Raw genomic sequence first — 23,668 nt, forward strand, 5'->3', positions numbered from 1 at the left:
ACGCATGCGAAAGTTCCGCAGCCACTGGGAATCATCCCACACCCGCAACACTATGCGGTCCCACCAGTCTGTGCTTGTTTCCCTTGCCCAGAATCGGCGTTCCATGGGTAGAACCTGCCCCCTTAACAACATGATCTCCAAAGCACTGGGGCCCGTGGTTTGACAGAATTCTGTGTCCATGTCCATGTCCTCATCACGCTTGTCGCTGCACTGCCGCCGCCTCCTCACCTCGTTTTTCTGGTCCTGGCTCAGCATAAACTCCATGAGAACGCGCGAGGTGTTTACAATGTTCATGACTGCTGTCTTGAGCTGAGCGGGCTCCATGCTTGCCGTGGTATGGAGTCTGCAGTGTTCACCCAGGAAAAAAGGTGCAAAATGGTTGTCTGCCGTCCATTGCTTTCATGCAGGGAGGGAGGGAGGGGTGAGGCTGTACCCAGTACCACCTGCGACAATGTTTTTTGTCCCGTCAGGCACTGGGATCTCAACCCAGAATTCCAATGGGCGGGGGAGACTGCGGGAACTATGGGATAGCTACCCACAGTGCAACGCTCCAGAAATCGACGCTAGCCCCGGTACATGGATGCACACCGCCGAATTAATGTGCTTAGTGTGGCCGCATACATTCAACTTTATACAATCTGTTTCCCAAATTCGAATTATATAAATTCGGATTAATCCCGTAGTGTAGACATACCCTTTCTCTTACCATCTCTCTAGGTGAAGTAGTAGTGCTTGGTTACTCTGTTGAAAGGAGCCAACACAGTTTCCCTCAGATGAACGGTGCCACTCACCTGTTTTTGAAGCTCTGGTATTAGTTTTCTTAATTTCTGAGTACGTATGGTTAGATTGCTGCAGTTTGTTTCATTTACACTATTGTGGGATTTCCGATGTCCCTTTGCAAAGGAAACGTAACGCAAAACAATAATATGTTGTCATAACATAGTTATGAACGGACTGTTCTGTAATGAGCTTGTTAGAATAAAAAGTGATGTCTGGCTCTCAGTGCTGAACAGTAAACTTGCGAATAGTGAGCGTTTTCTTTGGGAAGGTGTAATACTTTGGAAATGGCAAAAGGCACTGCGGACTTAACAGCATGGGTTGTGACTCTACTTTCAGGTATCCCCTTATGAAGTCCTGCATTTCATACATGGCAGCAGTTGTTACTGACTTTCTGGATGTTAATGGTCTTCTGAGTAAACAAGGCTTAGAGAGAGAGAGGCTACAGTGTGGGGGAAGAGGTGAAAGGAGTGGAAATGAAGTGATCTCAGAGGGCATAACCTTTTTGATGGTAAAGCTCACTGTAGTTATTGCTGGCTATTCTGTGTGGTAGAGTGTGATCTTGGTCACAAGTTATCTTTTTATTGTATTTGTCAGACTCGAAGTGGAAAAACTATTTACATTATATATCAAGTGAATATTTTTTCCAAGCATTGTTCAACTGATTTTTATTTTCTTAACTGCTATCTTACTTGATACTAAAGTGGTTAGTGTTGCCTTTTGGCCACTAACTTCTCTAGAAGTGCATACTGTATCACACATTGGGGCAGATCCGCAACTGGTGTAAATTATCATAGTTGATTTAGGACACCTTATACCAGCTGAAGATCTGCCCCAATAGGTTTACTGTGTTGGAGGGTGTACTGTATAATGGGGTAGAACCGGAGACAGAGGTCTGTGTTGTATGTCTAGCTCTGCCACTGACTTGCTGCATGACATTTGCAAAGTTACTGAATGCCTGGTTTGAAGATGCTGCTGGGGCTTAGGAATGAGATAGGCAGCTGTGTCCATGCCCACTGTCAGAAACATAGGCACTTAGGGGACTTTTAACAGTGGAAATTTGGACACCTCAGGACTTTAGGCACTTCTATGGTTAGGTGGCAGATGAGTGGAGGTTTGAGGATCTCAGTGTTGGATTTAGGTTCCTAAAATGGTAATTACACATGTAGGTCCTTTTGCGGATATAGCCCTGTCTATTTACTAGAGTCACGTAACCTTAAAATTCCAATACAGAGTGACAAGGGATACAGCTGGGGAGATAGTCAAAATTGTGCACATGTCAATTTACTGAGAAGGACTTGTTGATCAGTGTTGTCACAACTTTCATTTCCTGTTAAAAGAAAACAACTTCATTTTCTAATAGAACAAAGAGCTAAGTATTATGGCATAATGTGAGTAAGATTGGAGTAACATGAACAAATTATTCTTTTGAGTAAAAACAGTTTTTCAAGTGTAATAGTTATGACAATCTTTTCTCTTAGACCCTGTCACAAAATATGAATTAGGTGTGTTCTCTCAGATACTTTAAACTGCCACCTTTTCTACCTTTATACTCTAACTTAGGCCATCCTTGGTATACACGCAATTTGAGCACCAAAACTAAATTGGTTTAGAAACTAGTTTAGGTAAATCAATGCAACCCCTTGGTGCAGACACTCTTAATTATGGGTTAAGAGTCTCCAGATCTAAGGCTATGTCTACACTACCGCGGTAAGTCGACCTACGGTACACAACTCCAGCTATGTTATTCACATAACTGGAGTCGATGTACTTTAGGTCGAGTTACCGCGGGGTCTACACTGCAGGGGGTCGACAGGAGAAACTCTCCCGTCGACTTATTTTACTCTTCTCTGGGGTGGATTTGATTTAAGTCAAATTGATTTAAATCATGATTTAAATCAATAGTCAGGAAGACTCGATTTAATAATGGATTTCTACATAAAAGTGCATTCTTGTTGGTTGTTATAACCATAATACATATTCTTCACAACTCAGAGCTAGATGTAGGTTTCATTTTTAGAAAGTACACACTATACATTTTTAAAGTGATTTATTTTGAAAACTTTTCAGATTAGTTTTACAGCTATATCAGAAAATGAATGATTGGTTATTTCATTTACCAAAGGTAATTGAAGCAGATATTTATGAAGTCATTGGGAGGTGATCGATCTCCAATTCAACAGGTTAATCATTAATATTTGGAGGATTTTCTTGCCATGCTGTATTAGGAGGAGAACATCACCAGACAGACATTTAAATTGTTGTATTTAACTAAAACAATGTTATTTATTCTGGACGTTTTTCTTTAACAGTAAACATATAATATTTTAACAAAATAAGCATATGATTTTTTGAATTTAGTTAAACATTCAAATTTTCTAAAATCAGGTTTGTTTTTGTTAGAATTGTTTTTAACTAAAATAGTTAAATGAAATAGTTTAAAAAAAACACAAAAATTAAATTGACTGTTCAGCCAGGTCAACATGAGAAATGTAAAATATTGGCTTCTGCAGCAAACTCAGTCATCTTCACCTTCATTTTCCTGTTTGTTCAGAATCTGGAAAAGAAAAACAAGCTTTCCAGCTTTTCTCAATTTGGAATGAATTAGTCCAAAGAAAGAAATTATTCTTTCTACACCGGCAGAAGAAGCTACTGCTGTTAAAAGTGAGATTATCACTTCAACAGTCTCTGAATCTAAGTGCTTTAGTGACTTCCACCAGTTCATTGGTGTGACTTCCTTTAAAACATCAGCAAACATATTTCTTGAATGGTTCACCATTAGCTCTGAAGTTTATTATAGTTGGCATTATGGAGGGATGATTGCTGGATGGCCATGTCATAGCTAACTCCTCTTCTTCAGCAGTTAAGGTTTGATCCTGGTACCGAGTATTGAGAATATTTGCAAGAAAATGAGCTGTAGATAGTGCTTGTCCCATTCATTTTTTTAATGCTTGTAATTTAACTCTATCATTGCATATTTCTCTTTTTAAGATCTCACTCAGTTCCTTCCACATTTCAACAGCATCAGCAATAAAACAGCAATTTCCCTACATTTTGTTCAAGGCTACAGAAATAAGCTTCAGGGTACTCAGCACGTGTTCAACATTTCTCTTAAACCTAATGTTGAGGACTTTGGCTGTGACAGCACCATCTATTTTTTCACTATTTTGTTCACAAACTGTCATCAGATTAGGCCAGTTCTTGATATAGTGCTCAAAACTGTCCACTACTGAGTTCCATTGCATTGTGGAGAGTTAACTTGGTTCCTCCCACTATTTTCAGAGGAGCTGCTGCAAAGTGGTTGTTATGGAAGTATTTTGCAGTTTCAACATTAGCCTTTATTTCTGGAACACTGAAGTCTTTGGCTAGGAGATGCATCAAATGAGCACTGCAACCATATGTTATTCGCTTGGGACTCTCTTCTAAATAATTTCTTCTCATCTTGGATACATTTGCAGCATTGTCTGTAGTACGCAGCTTGGTCAGACATTTTAATTTTTTTTCACAGTTTGTTATAGCTTTTACTGCTACTTCTTGTAAGTATTCTCCTGTGTGTGCATTTCCTAATGTATCAATTGTTTCTGTAAGGAAGACATTCCCTTCTTCTATTGTCACACAAGCACATACAACAGGATCATTGTGGACATTGCTCCACCCAACAAGACTCAGGTTAACAATTTCACCCTCTAGACCTTTTGCACACTGCTCAATTTCTCTTTCATACACTTTATCCAGCAGTTTGCCTGTGACATCTGCTCTGTTGGATGAACTGTATCGTGGTCTTAATGACTGAACCATGTTAATGAAGTGTGGGTTCTCAGTCATACGGAAAGGAGAGTTTGTTGCATAAACAAACTGGGCAATTTTTTCATAATTGTTTGTAAGTGGCTGGTTCTTATCACAATCTTATCTGTGGTTGTTTCTGGATGATGGAGATTTTATTTCTCCTTTTGCTACAGGTGATATCCTGTGGCTATGTGACATACATGATGTGACTGAAACACTATCATTGGCAGATAACTCTGAAACTATAGAAAATGATGGTGGATAGTCTTCAGAGTCCTGTATGTTGAGGATGGATGTTGAGGATGGATGCTCCTAAACAAAATAAGTCAATGCAGTTATTTAATTATTATTACCATACTGCTCATTGAGTATTACTCATTGCATTCTTTGCACTCATTGATCTTCCTCTTACAATTTCACCTTTAAAGTAGGTGTACTGAGTGTACTACTTTAAAGGTGAAATTGTAAGAGGAAGATCTGCCTCTTTCAGCTATTTATTTTTATCACAACTGCATCTAAAATGATAGTACCATAGAGTAACAACTATATTTTTTGCTCAAACGTGAGAATTCAAGAATAGTCTAGAAGGAAGACAGGCAGTCCTTAAGAAAGAAGTATGAAATAAAAAAGATTACCAACCTGAAGATCCTGCATGTTCAGACATGTTCCTTTCATCATCTTCAGCGCAGCTTCTTCCTGAGAAGGAACACTTCTCATGATGCTGTTTCATTTGGGCAACCAAGCCTTGCATTTCTTTGTTGCACTGTTTGCATTTTGCACGCATGCCTGTCTTACACACAGGTAGAGGAACGTCATTAAAATATTCCCAAACTGGGTCTCTTTTACAGCCTGCTGCCATTATAGGTTTTTCCTTCTAATGAGAGAATGGTATGGTAGATCTCAAATCAATGAAGGCTACACTCGGAAAGACCTCAAGACTTCTGCTCAAACAGTTTCACTTTTGTTTCTGCTGCCTGTCCCTCCCTTCTCACATTGATCTCCACACTTCTTCTCCTTGTCCAGATCTATTCCACCCCCAACAATCTTCTATTCATTGAACTTTTTGAAACGTTGCACTTTTAAAGAGAGGTAAGGGACTGATTCTGTGTACACAAATTTGCAGAGGGACAATAGGGTTGAGGTCTGTTATTTCTGACCTCTCTATATTTTTTATTTTTTTATTTAAAAACATTTTTGCTGTTAAGAAGCATAATATCTCTGGAGACACAAATCCATAGTTTGAGAACTGCAAAACGAAGCATCTCTGATGGTATCTTCCAGACTGAGCACTGAGTTCCATTGGCTAGATAGAAAGATTAACCTAAATAATCTATACAGAAGCCTCTCAAACCCCATAAGATTGGGTGCCTAATCCATGAACTATTGGAACTCATTTACAAAACTTTTTTTAAACGTTACATGAATATATTGTCTCATACTATAGAATTAGAATTTATAATCCCTATTCCATGATGAGATATCTTTGAGCTATAATGTATCTTACTTAAAACGATCTTCAGATAGGTTTTTTCCGCAAAAAGCATTTTTTATTAAAAAAAATCCGATTTTAAAATAAAAAAAAAAATTTTTTTTTAATCATTGATTTTTATCCACTCTGCTCTTCTCGTCGGGGGGTAAAGTACAGGGGTCAACTGGAGAGCGATCTGCTATTGATTTGGCGGGTCTTCACTAGACCCGCTATATCGACCACCGGTGGATCGATCTCGGAGTGTTGATCCCGGCTGTAGTGTAGATGTAGCCTAGGGGACTGCCTGGTCTACAGATTTATTTAAATGAGTGCTCAAATTGTGTGTAGATAAGGCCTTAGGCTTTTATTGGAGAGAGCACAGACAAGTGATTTAACTGTCTTTGTGCAATGTTCATGGAACTTAAAAATATGGAAACTGCAGTTTAACGTCAGGTTGACTTTGAAATTAATGACACCAAGAGAACAAGTTGTGTAATTGAGAAGAGACAAACCCTAACAGAACGAAGGACTGTTATGCAGGGATCATGTCCTGAAAAGGAGGGCGAATAACACTTACATATCCGTCATTTAGTTGGTACATTTCGTAGTTAGTTAATATACAGCAGCTATGTTTATTGGTTTGTCCTATGTCTTTGGCTTAATAACTCAAGTCTGTGTGTGTGTGTGTGTGTGTGTGTTTACTGTAGTTCTATTTAAAGGTTGAATCTATAGATTTTTAGTGATTCTTTGATCTCACGTGATAATGATTTTAGGATTTTCCTTTTCCTCTTTTCATTTATATGCAGCATACACTTTATAATTGTGGTCACTGTATTAAAGTTATAGAGTTTGAATGTAGTATGTAACAAGAATTTTTAACAATTAATTTGATTGCTGGCAATTCAAAAATACTAAGTGGAGCAAAGCCAGGTAACATAAGTGGCCCTTAGTGGTCAATATCTCCTCCACGTTTGCTGCTGTGTTTAATTTAATTTGGGGAATCATAATTAGACCATTTAGCTTTCCTATGGCCTATAGAAAAAAGGGAGTTTTTTATTTGTTTGGGTTTTTTAAAGGGGCGGGACAGGGAGAGAGAGAAAAGACTTAGAAAGCTGAGGGGGAATATTTGTTCTCCTAGGGTGAAATCTTGGAGCTATTGATGTCTGTGGAAGTTTTCCCAGAGTGCTTGAAGTTACAGATTTTACTCAAATTTGAGACACTGGGCCTTGATTCTCCATTGCTTTGCATTTTTATAGTTATTTACAACAGTACAAAGCGAGTATTAAACACTATCAAATCAGAGTTAGTACCATTCTCAGCAATAACTGACTTGGTAATATTTTTTTGAAAAAGATGCTGAAAAGGGCTGTGTTGCTTCATGTACACTTTATCCAGCAGCCAAATGTTACATTGATAGATTTCGATTGGTTGAGCCCTGTCTACACGTGAAAGTTAATTGGAATAATATGACGTGAATTAATAGCAAATTAACTATTCATGATTAATTCCATGAGTGGATGCTCCTATTCCAGAATAAGAGTGCCTTATACTGAATTAGCTTAATCCACTTCCAAAGTGGAGTAGTTAATCAACAATAGGTATTCCAGAATAACTACCCATGTAGACAAGACCAATATGATTTCTCATGGTGCCTAAATATCACTTTTGTACTGAGTAACAGTATAAATAGTCTCTATATAGAATAATAATGCTGGTATATGAAACAAAGTTAAAATTGAGAATATTGATTTAGCTAAAATAGCTGTAATGGTGATCTTTGTCATGAAAACCAGAACATAAACTCAAATCAAAATAAGGGGTTTTCACTTCCCTCTTCACCTCTGTAGAAGGTTGTTTTGGGGGTTGTTTTTATGCCTGTCCTAGAACTCCAAGGTAAAAGTGCTTTGTGAGCAAAAGGATAACTGTCTTTATCTTTGATTCTGTATATAGCTATATTATAATCCTCTGTTTCATTGCCAGATTCCCACAATAATATCACAGATTCAGTACTCTGTAACCGCATGGTGTTAGCAAACTTCAAGAGATGGTGAGATAGGAATGAGAGGGGAGCTTTTGACAAATGTTGATCTCTGTATTGCCCTTCAATCTACAAAGTAACTAAGGATTCGGTCTGAGAAGTAAATTAGTTGATATTTGAAAATCTGTATAATATAATATTTGATCAAGGATGCCTATTCTTGAATACCTCATTATTTCACTTCTTTTTCACTTATATATTCTAAATCAGATACACTCATTTGGAGTATGAGCACATCTGGGAAGTATAACAGTGTAATGTGAGTTTTACTGTTCTGTTGTTCTGAAAAAGAATCTATGCAGACTGAGAACTGTGCATTTAAGGAGACAGACTATGATGGTCGGTAGAACCATGGTGGACTGTAGGCTTTTCTTGACAAATCTCTTTCAGTTAGTCACTCAAAGATTGAAAAGTGTATCTCTGTTTGTTAGATGAGTGCTAATGTCTTTTTCAATTTGGGGATGAAAAGGAGTATAGTATTACTAAATGGTGTATGTTGAATTAATCATGGTCCGAAATGCTATTTTTACTTGGAGATCTGAATTCTATCATCAAAGAGAGTCAAATGAGAATTGGGACAGTATTTTAAACATTGAGTTCCGGTCATTCGTATTTATTCCTGTTGATTAAATTAATCCAAAAAAGGAGATTTTAGGTTAAGCAATCTTTTTAGAAAACTAATATCATTAGAAGAGTAAACACAGTAAATTGAAACACAGTTTAAAGTTGTGTGTATGTTACATTTCTCCACTCTCAATGACCCTGAATGAAAAATCCACAGAATATATACAATGATGAAGTATGGAAGTAAATGTAGAAAATAATGTTCTGTTTCAATTTACTAACTTTTTTCTGAACTACTATGCAGTTTATCTCCAGAACATATTAACAAGCTAGCTAATAAGAAATAGACACCAGCCTTACCAGCAGTTGTTTCTGGTTCCTTATGCACAGTAAATAATACCAAAACAAAAAAAGTTCAGATAATATTCATATTTCTATCTGATATAACTTTTGCATCTCTTGTGATAATCAGACTTGCTTGCCTCTTGATTTTAATATCTTCATGTGCTTCTCCTACCTCACTATTCTTTTGTTTGTGCCAGATTTAGTGTGTCATCTATAAACAGTGTTACGTTGTTTCTGCAAATAGAAATTTGGCTTTCCTTGAAACATAGCAATGTTTTTGCTCTCTTGCAGAGGAACCTGAGCTGAGACATGTAGAAAAAGATGTGTTAATTCCAAAAATGATGAGAGAAAAGGCCAGAGAGCTATGTTCAGATAAGGTGCAAGGTAAGATTCAAATATTTATCAGAAGACCTGACTTCAGTGCTTCACCTCAGTCAAATAGTCAATGAATTATCATGTAAGATTTGCTTCTCATCCATTTGCTGTGAGACCACTATTGTAGCTTACAAAATGTCAAGACTGGCTTTAGTTGATTTACAATATAAACTCTTTACCAACATAATGTAGTTAGAAGGCACTTGGATAGAAGCTGAGTTAGGCTGAGGGAAATCTTTCCAAGCCTTTGTCTGGAAGAGGAAAACAACAGCAATAGCTTCCCCAAAACAATCTCTTCAGTGTTCCTTTAGTGAAAGTGGAATTCCCACATGTAATCACTTTACAAGGGGGCTTCCCGGCTGTAATATTACATACCTCTGTTTAAAAGAATGTTTCTTGCAGATGTTCTCTGCTTTCCATGTGCCTTGGAAAAATTAAGTTTTGACAGATGGGAGAGAGAGATGACTATTTTCTCATGCTAACAGTTGGATTTATTTTTCTATGACAAACATTTTTGGGTGGTAATACTGGCTAATAGTTATAAAGCAGATTTTTCTAGCTATTTCTTTTGCTAAATATTTTGGAGTTGATTAATTTTCTCTTCCAGGAATTGTAAGGATATAGAGTGGGACATAGTCAACAAGTCTGTCCAAATTTAACTGGGATATATCCCAGTGGCAGACCTGTACAATAAGTAGTAGTTAAGAATCAGGAAGCCTGAGCTTGGAACACTTTTGTGAACTGTCTGAATGATAGCCTAGTTTACCTCCAGCTAAGTAGAGAAAGTCACTATGAGAAAGACAAGAACAAGCAGATCTTCAGTGAGAAAAGACTTTCTTTATGGGAGCCTGTGAAGGGACACTCCCTCATCCTGGAATGCAAGAGGCTAACAAGCTCCTCTGGGCCTGTTCCATGCTAACGAGACACACCTGCAAAGCTTGCTTCGCCTGGAGGGGAAGGAACTTAAAAGGGGGAAGCTTACCACCAGAAGGGGCAGTGAACAGTAAGAAGGTTGTGCCGCTCAGGACGAGTGCTGGTAACAGAGGGAGTCCAGTTGAGGAGGGGACAACCGTGAGATGCACCGCTGCTGAAGCTGCCCTGACCGATAGCAATATGTGGCCCCAGGAAGAGGGGTTAAAGGTGAACCCCATGAAGGGGCAATAGACTATGTGAGACTGAGTCCTTAGAACTGATTCTCGAGGGGCTGTCTGAGAGGCTGGTCCTTGTTCCAGCCAGACATTCCCCTCCTGCAAAGGGAAGGGAAGAACAGGAGCTAAACGCCGGCTTGTGTGGGTAGCCCGCAGAGAGATTCTGCAAAGGCTGCAAACTGGGGGATAAACGACGGACAGTGAGACCTGTGAGGGAGGGAGTCTAGGGAGCCTGCCCTCCACAGAGCCTGAGCATAGCTCTGATATACAGTACATCTGGCATGAGTGCTCATGGTGTAAGAGAGAGCGAGAGAATAGATCCGAACAGAAAGAGCTCACTGTCATCAAGTTCTATAACAAGAAGGAATTGACTAGGAGGAGACCCAAAGAAGAATTCATTCTGCAAGGAGCCCTGGGAACCCATGAGTTAGAGAAAGATTACACACAACTTATCCAACTATGCTGGTGGAGAAGTAGCCTGGTCTGATTAAGGGGAAAGAAGTAAACATTAGAATATAATAAATGAATAGGGTAATGGATATCTAAAAAACAGAAACAAAAAAACCTCCAGAGCGTGCACAGCCACTCTCTCAGTAGATAGGATATGCAAGAAAATGAACTCTGAGAACCTGCACTAGGGCTACAAAGATATGGACACACCAGGGGAAATACAGCATTGCTTTAGGAGATGGAGGATCATGGCAGAGGATATGTGGCCACTCTTGGAATAATAGTCTTCTCTGGAGTCCAGTTGATCAAAACAGGACAATACTTTCTGAAGTGATATCCCTTTTAAAGTAAAGAGGTTCCTTTAATGGAGCATGTCAGTTGTGAAAAAACAGTTGAGAAAAGGAAAGGAACTGGCACAGGCCTCTCACCTCTGTCAGTTTGGCCAAACACCTAACCTGAGGAGCTACTCTGTATGTATTTTGGAATTACAGGGAAAAGGGGAGGGATGCTCTAAGAAATGCAAGAACCCCCCAAGTTCTGCGAACAAGAGAGGAACTGAGAGTGCCAAAGGGAAATGGGATCATGTAATGGGTAGGTTCCAAATCTGCCAGGATTTATCTTTAGAAATGAAGAAAAGTGTCACAGAAAGAGAAAGTGAGAGTTCAGAGTAAAAACTTTTCAAACTCTGTTAAAGTATGATTGATGATACCCTCACATTATGCAAATATAGTAATTCAGTATGTTTGTGATATGAGTTTTTTATGTTTCACTCATGAACTAGTTGTCATGGGGTTATTTTTAATATGCTCTTGCCAAAGAGGGATATCAAGAATATTTCAGATAGGAGCTGCTTTGCATTGTTTTCTTTTAGTTAATCTTGAGTGTTGGGGATAAACCAGAGAAACGATGATTTTGTAGAATTTGCTCTATATGAAATAAGGCAAAGCTTCAATTACAAATAAGGACCCTTCCCTCCCCCCCCCCCAGTATAGATTCAGAGCCCCTGTAGTACATCCAGCAGCTCCTCCTTTATTTTTTTGCCTTTATAAGTCATAAAATAAAATGCTAGAAGAGGTGTATTTTCATTCTCATAGTTAAGCAAAACAAATATAATCTATTTTAAATTAATAGTTTCTGTGGGGGACTAGTTTTTGTTTTTAATTCCATTGTGAAATTAGTTCTTGGACAGAAATATGCCTAAGGAGAGGTGCTAATCAGAGTAAATAGTACTCCTTGTAATAAAAAAGAAAGCATAAGCTCTATTTGAACAGAAATTGTATCATCAAGCACTCAAAAGTCCTCATGTATGTATTAGAGAGACAAGGTGGGTGAGGTGGTATATTTTATTGGACCAGCTTCTGTTGGTGAGAGAGAGACGCTTACACAGATCTGTTCTTCACATCTGGGAAACTTACTCAGAGTGTCACAGCTAAATACATCTTGATCTGAATCACAGTTAAACTGATACCCCATTATGGGGTTATCAGGCATAATGTTGTTGGAGTTGCCATCTTTTGAGTGAGAGAAAAAACAAGGTCCTGATCAGGACCGGTGCAAGGATATTTTACGCCCTAGGTGAAACTTCCATCTTGCGCCTCTTCCCCCCACCCCCCCTTGCACATCGGTTCATTGAGGGGCAAATCCCAATGAGCCTTTATAGACCCCAGGGGGCCAGCCGTGCCCAGGGGCTGCTCCCCAGACCAGGTTTCCCCCTCCCTGCCCCCTGAACTCCCCTGGAGGGTGCACAGGCCCCCCCCCCATGAGCTCTCCCCGCCCCGAGTCCACTCACTGGCTTTGCCAGGCTTGGGACGCTGCAGCAGCTCGACATGGAGGAGCCCCCTTCTGGAGGCACCGGAGAACCAGAGTATCTCGCTTGTGGCGGCGGCGAGCCCCAGCCATGGAGGAGCTGGTGTGGCGCAGGGGGGCAGCAGCCCTGCAAAGGTGTCGGCGCCGCTAGCAGGGAGCAGCCGTGCCTGCCCCTCCTGCCCAGGCTGCGGCCCAGCGCACCCCCCCGGGGGGTTCCTGCAGACTGCAGCGGCTGCATGCGGGCGCCGGCCCCCATGGACCCCCCGGCTTCCCCCTCGCCGTCCTTGGGCACTGCGGCTCCAGGGCGTGTGAGCCGCCACCGGAGCACAGGGCCCTAAGCCTTCTCCGGGAGGGGCAGCAGCAGCTCACATGCCCGGGAGCCGCAGAACCCGAGCATGGTGAGGGGGGAGCCGGGGGGCGCCCCCTGCGGCCTGGCGCCCCCCCCAGGGGCTCCTGCACTGGACGCATGCGGGCGGTGGCGCCCGTGCGTCCCCCAGCTCCCCCCTCGCCGCGCTCGGGTTCTGCGGTCCCGGGAGTGTGAGCCACTGCCGGGAGCCGCAGAGCCCAAGCGCAGCAAGGTGGGAGCTGAGGGGTGCACGAGGGCCGCTGCCTGCATGCATCTGCTGCAGCCTGCAGGAGCCCTAGGGAGGGCGGGGGGAAGGCGGACCGCAGCCTGGGCAGGAGGGGCAGGGAGTGCAGCTGCTCCCTGCTAGTGGCGCCGCCGCCTTTGCAGGGCTGCTGCCCCCGTGTGCCGCGCTGGCTCCTCCATGGCTGGGGCTTGCTGCCCCCGCAACCCAACGCTCTGGCTCTCTGGTGCCTCCGGAAGGCGACTCCTCCCTACGGAGCCAGGGCACTTTTTGGCGCCCTAGGCAACCGCCTAGTTCGCCTAGTGGTTGCACCGGCCCTAGTCCTGATTGCATTTGTAGTTTAACAGCTTTTTGTAAGAGTGGTGGCATCTCACCTGGCCATGTTTTAATTTGGTTAATTACTTTTGTCTATCCAAATGTCTCTCTCACCAACCGAAGTTGGTCCAATAAAAGATACTACCTCACCTACCTTGTCTCTCTAATATCCTGGGACTGACAGCTACTGACACAGCTATGACTACACTGCATATCTAAATTTCTGGCATTGAAGAGTTTGGCATTGCTAACACTGTTTTGACTGCTGTGTATCTCTCCAGAGCTGGCTACATTTCAATGGTGGGTTAAAGTGATCCCTATATATAACTGAAAAGAATGTTCCTGGTGAAAGGTGCTGTATGAATTAATAAGTAATACCGTTGAAAAACTATTTTACAGCTAAGATGTTCTGACTGTCTGAAATATACATAGGTACGTTCTCTGAACCTGGTCACTAATGGTACACTCTAGTGACCAATGTGAAAAATCTCAAAATGACTTCTGTGGTCAGTAAAAAGTGTATAATTAGAAAGAGCAACTGTAGATACATATGGCTGAATAAACTCTTAAAAACACTTGGCAGTGCTATCAAAGAAGAGTTAGGAAAGTGTTGCTGGCAAAGGGCATTTCCTAATTCCCCTCCCCCAATTTCCCTATTAGCCCTCCTCTGCCCAGGGCCCATATTGATACTTAGTGAAGATGATGGGATGCAACACTACTGCAGGCTTCCCTACAGTAGAGCATGGCCAGTGTCAACCATAGTTTTAGTTATATGCACTTACTCAACAGTCCTGTCACTGGGATAATTTCTGTCCCTCTAGGGGCCACCTGCTCCAGACCATGACCCTTGCACCTGACATATCAAGACCCACAAAAGGAGAGCAGTTCCTAAGCTTGGACAACACTGGTGCTGTATATTTAAATGCCCAAGGACACCTTAAGTAGCACTTACTTCCATATAAATAAGTGGCTTATTATGTTCTCTTACAAGAAATGTAGATAAAAAAATGTGTGAAATACTTAGTAGATCTTAGCTTGATGCTATTCACTGGCATTGCTCATTCTCTTTTGTAATAAAGAGGACCAAGTTCCATTAATCAATGCAAACACTCTCCAGGTGTTGGGACAAATTAACCTGTTGGTTCCTGCAGTCAGGGTTCTGAAGCACAGCTGACATTGGTTCGTTGGTCCATGACTGACAGCACCAAGAGTTGTATGATACATTTGCCCAATAGCTAGCATGTTTACAATTTTATTGATCCTGTTTCTCTTGGGAAAATTAAAGCTATATAATGTCTTTAAAGTTAAGGAATACACTATCCATTATCATAAATGGAATTTGCTCACCTGTCTTGTGTAGTGGTGAAAATGTATTGTTGTTTAATCATTAAAATAGAAATATTGGAACTATTCAGGATTTAGATTATTCAGTAAACTGAGTAACTTGCGTTGCAACATCAGACATTGAGACTGATAAAAATAAAAATATCTAGTTAATTATTTAATGAAAACTGAGCCAGCTGACATTGCCACTTTTTGATTATGCAGCTAGAGCTCTTTTTCCCTCTCTCGTTTTTTTTTTCTTTTTTTCTTTTTTTTTAATCTGAAGTTGCTCATTTGTGTTTTTGACTGGTTGGAAGACACATAATTGAGATTTGAATGGAAAGTCTGGTTGGATAAATTAGACAAATCATGGATTATATGATTGGTATAGCCTTCCATGTGAAGGTGAAAAGAGTATGCTGCCTTATTATCTGCAGTCTGATTTTTGTGAGAAAAGAAAATCAATATAATTTGAGAACTTCATTTCAATCCAGCAACAAAGCTGCAGGTAGAGAGAGGGAGAAAAACTTTATCCTCTGCTGCTCTATTTATTATCCAGAATATTAAAATACCTGTATTATAATAATGTTTAATGTGGCCATTCTGTTTATATATGTAGTTACCGTGAATGGTATTGTACGTATTGTGTTGGAGTTTTATGTGTATAATTGAGATTCATTTTGATTATGTTAGTAGTGTCTAGTCTTATTTTGTGAGTCGTTATAAATTAGCTTTTTTCCTCTGAACATTGTTATTGAGAATACAATACTGAATCTTTATACTATCATTTTATGCAGAATAGTTTCTATTTTAGAAATACTGAGTCAGCCCCATATACTTCCAATGAGCATTTACTCTCATCCCATTTAACTATGTGAATTAACACAACCTCTAGAGGGATTATCGTTATTGAGTTTTGTTCCAACAAGCTAGGCAAACAGAACAGCTATATGTAAATTACAATTTGAAGAAATTGGACCTAGTTCTGTTGATTTACTTCTGATGCTTTTAGGCCTAGCTCTGTTTAATTAAGAAATTTTCAAGGAAATATGAGAGTATATTATTCATTAATGAAAATTTAGATAGTCTAACTAAATGATAGGACTTTCATGAAGACTTGTATAAAACATAATTTAGGGAGGGAACTTTTCCTATTTGATTTCTCATGTCATTTCAACCCAGCTGGTCACAAGAAATGGGTCAGACTGCTAGCTTCACCACCGCAACTTAGGTTGGTTTTTTTTGCGGGGGGGAAGGAGAAAGGTGGGGGAATGGAACAGCTTTTACCAGGACAAAGAGAAATGAAATCACTTTCAATGAAAGAAAGAGGCCTCATTATAGCCACCAACAGCAGTTATTGACAGCTACACTTCCTATTAAGAAGGAGCATTTAAGAGTTTGGCTGTTGGATCTTTGGACTTGATCTAATTTGCTAGCATTAATTAGTTTCTTTTGAGCACAGACACTTGGTGTTCACAGCTATAGATTTGGAGGACTAATTAGGACAGAAAATTGAACAGAATGGGGTAAGGCATTAACCTTCAGCCATTACCAGCTGGGGCTCTGATAAAGACCACAGAGTCCAAATGCTCCCTATTCATGCAAAGAGTACCCTAATGAATATCAATTTCAGCCAGGTTGCTGTATTCCTACCAGGACTGTCTTCATTTTGATTCTTTTACCTTCTATCATATTTTAATTATCTATACCTAATTATCTGAATTGATAGTTTAATGTCCATAGATGACACATTTGATGTCAGATTATTTGCATTCCATTTATTAAATCTTTCATTTGGGCTTTCTTAAGAATCAGAATCTTACATAATTTTCTCCCTACACAACATACATGCTGTAAGTTTGGCACTGTAAGCCATCATGTTAACAACTACCCTTTTACTAGAGGCTGTTATATCCTGAGACATTGCTCTAATGTATTTGCATTAATGCCTTGGGTAGGAACTCTGACCCAGCTGACTTAGGGTTAAACAGTAAATTTCTTATGAACGCATTTTCTTCTCAGCTTTTGTGGTGATATACAAGCAATGTGTTGAGGTGTTTAACTTGGAGATCCAGTTTCAGGAGGGAAATTGTTCTTCCAGGGCGTAGATTGATTAAAAGTGCCCGGACTCTGGCCGAACTGATGCATTTTTATCCTGTAAAAAGAGAGGGAGAAAATACTGGTAGTTGTTTGGTTTTCATAACTTTCTCCAATGGTTGGATTGGTAGAAGGCATAAATATCAGAGATGGAGTTAACAATTACTAAACAGTGAAGGGAGAATGAGAACTGGGGAAATATTCCTTTCACTTTACACATTATTCCTGGGCAATCATCTTAACTCAACTACTCACACAGGCCTGGTCCACACTAACCCCCCACTTCGAACTAAGGTACGCAAATACGTAGCTGAATTTGAAGTACCTTAGTTCGAACTTACCGCGGGTCCAGACGCGGCAGGCAGGCTCCCCGTCGATGCCGCGTACTCCTCTCGCCGAGCTGGAGTACCGGCGTCGATGGCGAGCACTTCCGGGATCGATCCCAGAAGATCAATTGCTTACCACCGGACCCGGAGGTAAGTGTAGACCTACCCACAGGCTCAGCAACTACTTCTGTATTGATGATTCACAGGTCTTGCTTCTCCACCCTGATCTTCCTGCTTCTGTCCAGTCTCTCAATTCTGACTGTCTTTCTGTCATCACTTGGATAGCTCACCACTACTTTAAACCAACACAGTGAAAGCTGAGGGCCCTGCATTTCCCCCTAAATCACTTCCCTTCCCTTATTTGTCCATTGTTATTGACGATGCAACCATCCTCTCTGTCACTTAGGGTATGTCTACACAGGAACTAGACAAGTGCCAGGTGGCTCGGACTGCGGGGCTATTTCATTGTTGTGTAGACTTTCAGGCTTGGGTTGGAGCCTGGGCTTTGGCACCCTCCCATCTCGCAGAGGGGTCTGCAACTCCATGTGAAATTTTATAGGGGTCTGCAACTGAAAAAAGGTTGAAAACCACTGTCTTATACTAAGGAATGCTCTTGTGGCCAATTAAGTCAATTTTAGGACAGCTTTGCGCAGTGGTGGAGTGATGCAAAGCTGCCTGAGTGTGCTGGAGGATCTGTTTGTTTGTTATTTTTTATTTGTATTACCATAGTGCCTACGAGCCCTAGTCATGGACCAGAATCCCACTGCTGTAGGCACTGTACACCTACACAACAAAGAGTTTACAATCTAAATATAAAACAAGACATCAGATATCTATAGATAGACAAGGGACTACAAAGAAGCAATGAAACACTGTTGGTCAGCATAATAGGAAGTGGTCTGATTTCAGCACTCCAGTGGCCTAACCACTGTCAGGTTTATTTAGGCATCACAGCAAAGGAGGGTTTTAAGGAGATATTAGAAGAAGCATAATGAGGTAGCTTATATACAGTGTTGGCTAATTCCTCATAGTTTCCTTTCCCAGAAATTTAGTACTTGATTCAGGTCTTGTTTATATCGCTGGTAGTCACTTGTCTGTCACTCTTACCACTTATTTGTGAGTACATGCTTGGTTTTCTTTCAGGGTAATTAATATTACACCTTGCATTGGTGGGAATAGAAATCTACAGATACTCTGACATGTGAAGCATATGTCACATATAGCTACTCTGAAAATAACATTGGAATAACGTGTTACTATGGGATGGCAGCACATGGTAACGCATATTGTTAATGAGTGCTTGCTACAGTACTATGGAAATGCAACATATGACTTCCACAGTAACTGCTATCTTAACTGCATCTGCTTAACCAGTAAAACTGTTCCTTGGCAACTTAAACAGTAATTCCCCCCTTTCACTCTACATTCAGGAATAATGCAGTTAGTACTTTGTGTAAATAAACCTAAAATTTCAAGAGGTCGTGCTATATTCCCAATGTATCTGCATAAATATTTACACTGTATACATTATTAATATTACCCTGGGGTTACTTTCACACTGGAAATGGGTGATTTTTCTCCTGTTGAAGTCAATGTGTCTGCTGTGGAAATGATTTATTTCAACAGTGGAAAATTGACTATGCTTTTGATCAAAAGAGCCATTGGTTAAGTGATTCTTATTGTGTATTCAAAACTACAAACCAATAGCAGAAGAGCTCTCAAATAGCTAACAAGTTGATCTCATAAAGCAGATATAATGCACCCAAAGTCAGACTAGAAATAAAAAGGATGCTTCCATCTACAGCTTTTACCCGAAAATCCTGGGATTCTTGGGTACCCATAAGCATCAACTTTATTGTGAAACCTCCCTTACAAAAGGTGCTCCAAACCCTCAATAACAATGGGAAGACACTTCAACATTACCACCCTTTTCAGATGTTTCTGCCTCCACACCAGCATCAGCTACCACAGCAATGAAGCCATATCAGAGCCTAGATAGATAAATAGATTTCACTTTCATGTAGCCTGAGCCATGACTGTAGCTGGCTCTCAATCAAGTCCCAGTCTCCACTAGACACATGCAAAGCAAAGAGACTCCACCATTCAGGTCAGGTGAAAAAGGGTTGTGCTGTGTGTCATCCAATTACTGATAGTATTTCAGCTTGAACTGTCCCCAATCTTTCCCCTGCAGCCCACCTCATTTAACAGGATGGATGACCCAACAGAACCCTGTGGAATGCCAAATTACAGAACCCTTGGGGCATTTAAGTAATTGCCCAGCATCACCTCTGGGATTGACTAGGTAAAAGAAAAGCTTGGGACTAGAATTGGTTGGGAATTTTCTTCAGGAATGATTTTTCCTATGGAAATTCCAGTTATCTCAAACTTGAAATTTTGATTTTTGTAGAAAATTTTCAAACCTCCACCAGGAAAATAAAAATGAAATATTTCATTTCAGGCCTGTTCAACCCAAACTGGAATATTTCATGTCCTGAACTTACCTGAAATGCTTGGTTTTGACTCAGTTCAAAAAACCATAAAACTGCATTCCTTTGTGTTGTGCATCATTACATGTCCCTGGGCACATTATGGGAAATGTAATCTAGCCAGGGACCCTGGCCCATAGGAGAGAATGGGGGTCAGAATTACAACTCCCATCAGGCAACAGTGAAATGCAGTTCAGTTCAGCAAACTGAAGTGAAACATTTTTATTTCAGGAATGTCAGATAATTTTGGTTCTGTTGAAAATGTTGAAATGTTTCAGTGTTTCTAAATTGACAATTTTCAGAATTTCTGTTCCATCAAAAATGTTGACATTTCAACTTTTTGTTTCATTTAGGGGTGTAAATAAATACAAAATACTGGAATTTCCTGCGGGACAGAAATCCTGAATTTTGTGCCGTCTGATTGAGACCACTGAAGGGTGAGGCCATTTACCCCTTCCAGGGTCCCAAAGTGCTTGTCCTTCTTGACATAGTACTTAATGGAGCCCATGGCAATGAGATAGCTACAAAACTTAATGGTTTATTAAGAAAATGTGTTCTATATTATTGACTAAAAGCCCATTATACTCCCATTTATAAAACCCCTGAATACATTTATCATAATCATTGTTGTAGTTATTGTTGTTCATATGGTACAGTAGATGTATATGGCACTTTTAAGAAAAATAAAAAGAGAGGTCTCTGGCCCCAAAAGTGTACAGTCTTATTCACAGGTATGGTGGTTAGTCAAGGTGGGGGAGTATAGAGAGGACAAAGGTTACAGGAGTACAAGATCCATGGGAGCTTTATGATGCATAAACATATGGTTAGTTCCTCATTTTTATAAAGAATATTTAATGTTTTTAAATTAAGATCAGAAGACGCGCCAAAAATAAAATAGAAGGATCTGAAGGAGTGCACGGCTAGGTGGTGCACATGATCAGGATGGATACCACCAGCTTGGGGAGGGAGTGTGACAGAAGGTGTGGAGTCATTTGGGTGAAAAGGAGCCAGGGACTGCCAAGTTGGCAAGATGGCATGAATGAGTGGGGGAAGTTGGTCAGGCGGAGGTCGGGCTGTGAGGGTGAGATATTACAATATTGGAGTGGGGAGCATGGAAGATGATTTTAGATATTAGATAAATTTGAAGGGAATGATGCAAAAATCAGATTAGCCATAAAAGAGGAGGCAGTTGCAGAGGTTGAGATGACTAAGGCAAGAACCTGAGGCTTGGTAGTAGGAATAGGGAGGAAGAGAGCGCTTTTTGGGGAGATGAAGGAAGAGCCCAGCAACATCTAACCTTGATAGCAATAAGAGGGTATATAGAGCGAAGAGTCAGTGTTGGTGAGAAGTTGTCCAAGGTTGACTGACAGGAACATGCAGTTATCAGTCACTATAGAGAAGGGGCCAACCTTCTCATCTTACTTAAAATTATGGGTTAAAATATAAACGCTTCATAAAGTTTGGCATGTTTGTTTCCCACTCTGATTTTCAGTTTCAGGATATTTATGATATACTCTTTACCAAATGAAATGGCACACACCTGTCAATACAGCCCTCTGTGTGGGTTAACTGTTATTTCATATTTATGCCCAGCATCTGTCGAAGAATCTAGTTACTTCTTCCATCTTCTCACTCGAATTAAGCCATTTTAACAGGAAGCAGTTCTGTTCGTCTCTGATTCAGCAAGATGCTTAAGCATGTGCCTAACTTTAAGAATGTGAGCAGACCCATTGTGGTATTAAATCTATTAGATTACTCACATCCTTAAGTTCAGATATATGCTTAAATACTTTGCTAAATTGGGATCTTAGTTTATTTAGGGAGGATTACTAGCCTGTACTCGTTGATATTGACACTGTTCTTTAGCTTGTACGCACATTACTCGTGGACTTCTTTATGTTGATCTGTGTTGATGCCTAATTTTTGTCATCACCTACTGCAAGAAGAAGAAAATAATTCTGTGCAAACAATGTAACTTTGAGTTTTTTGCATATAGACTTTTATTACACATAATTCATAGTCTACATACTATGTTAGTAGTGTATTAATCTTACAGTTAAAATTGGTGGATGAATATTTCACAGTGATAAACAGTTAAAGACAACAGGTAGGACTTTCAGAAGTGCTCAGGATTGTCCTAATTGTGCACTCTGCTGTTGATTTCCGTGGGACCAGAGTTATGCCAATCCAGCATGCTTTGGAAGATCCTGCCCTGCGTTAGTGTGATATGCTAATTGAACAGGGTCAATGACTGTGTATGTCTAATATCTGGATTGCAGTGTTAAATAGACTTAAATGCAGCATGTTTTAACAGGCAACAATTTCCTGCACTGAGAGTAATGTCCTTACGTGTTATAAAAATTCCACCAGTAGCAGAAAATAGTGGCAAATCCCTGTTCTGCTCTACTACTGCAACTGAAGGGGCTCTTCTTTTAAAAATATCCTTTTGTTATTCCATTATCAAAAGAATGAGCAAATGTTTTATTTTAAATAAAACAGTCAATATTTCTTGAGGTGCGGGGGGGCATATGAAGCAGCTATGGTGTGAAAATAAGTCAATAGAAATACTTTTAAACACTCCTGTGCACCTGGAGGGCTCCCAATAATGGTCTGAATAAAAACCAAAAATTTAAAGGAAGAGTTTGGGACAGTGTGTAAAAACATAAGAAATTGTTCATTTATTTTTGCAGGATGGCTGCTGGTGTTGTTACTGCTCATTCCCCACTATTGGTTAGGAGAGGCATATGACCTTGTGACTTTAAAATAGAGAAGTTTTAGCAGGATATTTGAATTCTTAGCCTGCAACTTCAAGTATTAGGCTTCAGGCTTTTTTCAGGCTTTGGTGTAGTAGTTTTATGCGTGAATCTGAACTCGAGTCAAAATAATTGGTAAGGGCAACAGTGAAAACTACTCTCCCCCCCCCCCCAGTTAATCTTTGCCGTCCCTTGTTCTGGTTTCCTCCTTCATTTCTTCCTTCTCTTTGCTTTTGTCTCACTAATATTTTTGTAAACAATCCTTGCTAACATATATAAACTTTCTTGATAGTCTCCTTTCCATTCATCTTGCTGTGGGGGGGATGATGACGATGACCAGGTATTTCATTTAGATACACAATTTACTCTTGGGGGAATTCTGCGGGACGCATGCCTGCAGAAAACGCCCTATCCCCTGCAAAATTCCTGTGCTTCCCTGCCGAAAATGGCAGGGAAGCAAAGGGAAGCCGCTGGGGGGTGACCATGGGTGCAGTTTGGGGGGAGGAGATTGTCCCCCCCAAACAGAGGCGAGGCATGGGGGGTGCACGGGGTTATCTGCCACTGCCCCTTCCTCCCCCCGCATTTCTGCGAGCGCAAAGCTGCCCATCTGAAGGAGGCTGCATCTCAGCTCCGCTGACTCTGCAGCTAAACGCCGCCTCCTGGGTCCCAGTGCCAGTTGTGCTCTCCTTCTGTGTGCTGGGAGCCTTCCTGTTTTCTGTGCAACTGAGTGCCAACGGAGGGGCTGGGTAATAGGGTTGCCCATATTGATTGGACATATTCCTGGAGATTTAATCACCTGACATAATCTTTAATTCCTGGAGACTCCAGGCCAGTCCTGGAGTGTTGGCAACCCTACTGGGTAAGGGAGGTGTGGAGGGAAGGAGGGTGAGGGGGTGGGGGAAAGAGGCAGTGAGGAAGGACTGGGGTGGAATAGGTAGCAGGAGGATTGTGGGGAGGGGGATGAGATGGGGAAGAAAAAGGTGATAGGGGAATCGCAGGGGAAGCAGGAGCCTGGCATGCAGTG

At 40.7% G+C, this 23,668-nt stretch overlaps 1 protein-coding gene across 2 annotated transcripts in view; it reads left to right on the forward strand.

The window, feature by feature from the left end:
- CMC1 (C-X9-C motif containing 1) overlaps nucleotides 1-23,668 on the forward strand; it is a 65,292-nt gene that overhangs the window by 13,692 nt on the left and 27,932 nt on the right. The window contains exon 2 of one of the 2 annotated variants that reach the window (XM_034760832.1): nucleotides 9,270-9,362. In XM_034760832.1, the coding sequence (XP_034616723.1) occupies nucleotides 9,270-9,362 (93 nt within the window). Of the gene's footprint in view, nucleotides 1-9,269; nucleotides 9,363-15,316; nucleotides 15,491-23,668 lie in introns of those variants that run through there. The other variant, XM_034760831.1, reaches the window with a different exon arrangement.

The sequence above is a fragment of the Trachemys scripta genome, chromosome 2, assembly GCF_013100865.1.
Source record: "Trachemys scripta elegans isolate TJP31775 chromosome 2, CAS_Tse_1.0, whole genome shotgun sequence".
In the NCBI taxonomy this organism is placed as follows: Eukaryota; Metazoa; Chordata; order Testudines; family Emydidae; genus Trachemys; species Trachemys scripta.